Source organism: Volvox carteri, assembly GCF_000143455.1.
Source record: "Volvox carteri f. nagariensis unplaced genomic scaffold VOLCAscaffold_83, whole genome shotgun sequence".
NCBI lineage: Eukaryota > Viridiplantae > Chlorophyta > Chlorophyceae > Chlamydomonadales > Volvocaceae > Volvox > Volvox carteri.
The window spans coordinates 365,630-367,845 of NW_003307626.1; the positions used below are offsets into that span (position 1 = coordinate 365,630).

At 53.9% G+C, this 2,216-nt stretch overlaps 1 protein-coding gene across 1 annotated transcript; it reads right to left on the reverse strand.

Annotated features, from left to right (window-relative positions):
- Positions 1-299: 299 nt before the first annotated feature.
- Positions 300-641, reverse strand: VOLCADRAFT_99195 (uncharacterized protein; the record flags this gene model as incomplete). Its single annotated transcript, XM_002957973.1, has 1 exon — positions 300-641. The coding sequence occupies one exon, from the start codon at positions 639-641 to the stop codon at positions 300-302; it is 342 nt and encodes a 113-aa protein (XP_002958019.1).
- Positions 642-2,216: the final 1,575 nt, after the last annotated feature.

A 2,216-nucleotide genomic window follows, 5' to 3' on the forward strand; every position in this document is an offset into this window, starting at 1 on the left:
TTCCACACTGATTAAGACAACACGCTGCTGAAAGAACGGAAGAAAGGACTCTAATGCAGGATGGACAGCGTGCAACTCCTTCCAACTGACGTGCTCATAGAGCTCTGGTGCCGACCAATAACCGCGCGCCACACGATCATGCAGGACCGCGCCCCACGAATGGCGCGATGCATCAACTTCAGCAGGACCCTGGTGAATAGCCGCCGAGCACTGGTGGGTAGGGATGTCTGCCCACCACCCAAAGTCACGTAACGACCCACGGGGCAAGCACACTCGACCAGGATAACCAACCGGTTGCTTCACATCATTGTAACAATTGCGGAGAAATAAGAGAGCTGGAGTAAGGGCCAATTTGATGCTCTGTGCAAACTACAAAACTTAGCCAGCTCGCACTTCTGCACCAGACGCTGATTTTTCTTTGCCGTGATCCGCAACCCGATCGCCAGCCACCACAATTTTGCGAGCTTTTGCTTAGGCACCTCAAACACACCAGCTGCCGTATTGACAGTAATGCCTAAGTGATACACTGACTGCGACGGCTCCCACTGGCACTTGGTGGGATGACATGACAAACCCAAAAACTCGATCATCTCATGCACCCAGCGTGCGCAAAAACGTGCTTGCTCCTGGGAAGTAAACATGATTAGGAAATCATTCAAATACGGTAGTACTCGTGCACCCGGACGTGAAGGACGCTCTGTCTGGGAAACGGGAAAAAACTTGTGGGCCGAGAGCAAGGGGTGAGGGACACTTGTGACCCTTGCCCGCCGCAGCCAAAGAATCCCGCCAAATACGCAGCACATTGTGCATGTACTGCTGAAGAGATGGTGTCTCTCTGGGACCTAGCAGACACGGCCAAGAGTAATTGGCCGTTACATGTAGTCGGGAGGTCCGCGACCTGCCACCAATAGCCCCTTGCTTGGGTGTAAACATATTGAGTCTGAGGTGCTGTTACCGACACACAGCAGGGGCTTTAAGGTAGCCTGTCCTGACGGGCGGCCTGTATTCTAGCACCTTGACAGCCGCCAGTCATAACAGCCTGACATGGGGCCTTTCGCAGGCCACGGGGCGACACGGCACACCCCCTTCACACCAACATGCCCCCTCGGGTCGCACCAGGGGCCTGACTGCAAACTGCTAGTACTAACGAGCTCGCTCGGCCGCCAACTCCGCGTTCCAGGCCGGCTGCTCAACGCTCAGCAGACACAATCGCAGCTTGCCAGCCTTCAGCCTGTTGGCTTTGCGGTCTGGTGCCGCAGTCCAAACACACACGGAAAACAGCACGGCACAGCACCTTATGCACTGCCTACGGGCATTAACCTGCCCATTCAGGCGCCTGCCCACCACTCGGGGAACGACTTGGTCATGGATGTGGTCATGCGGGGGGTTTCCTGTCATAGATCTGGTCATGTTGCCTCATGACCACTCATGAGGCCTCATGACTGGTCATGTTACCGGTCATGAGGCAGAGTCATGGTCATGACAGTTGTCATGCTCCTTGCGCAGCATGACGGATCATGAATTGCCACTCATATATGTGGTTCATATACCCCCCCTGGCGGACGGTGGAACCGTCCATGGCGGACGGTCTGCCGGACGGTCGACCGTCCGGCACAGCTTTCCGGGCACACATACCAACACATACCAACGTATTTTTGCACGAAGCAAAAGACATTTTACTATAGTTTATCCTGGTGCTCGCGGCGCGCGCGGGCGTGCAGCGCGCGCAGAGATTCCTTGCGCAAGCCGGCAGCACGGCATGCAAACTGCGTCCAGATGAGTCCTTTACCCTTGCAATTTGCTGAGCTTATAGTGAATTGATTTGCTGAAGTTTTATAGTGAATTGATTTGCTGAATTGAATTGCTGAGTTTTATAATCTTTTCATGGATAATGTACTGCAATGTGCAATAATGGGGGCTACATCGATGCAAGCGGTAGGCGCCATCAAATGCATGAAATGCAAACAAAGCTAAAAATAGCATTCGGCTAAGTCAATTAGATGTAGGAGCATATTTATCTGGCGGTTTGGGGCCAGGCTTGGACCGCAGCCATGGGCGACCTGTGTGCATGGGACCCTGTGTGCCTGAGAGCCTGTGTGCCTGGAAGCCTAGGATTCTAAAAGCCTGTGTGCCTGGGAACGTGGAAGGGTGGGCGCCTGGGATTCTGTAAGCATGGGTTTCTGATGGCATGTTTACTTGGGAGCCTGGGATTCTGT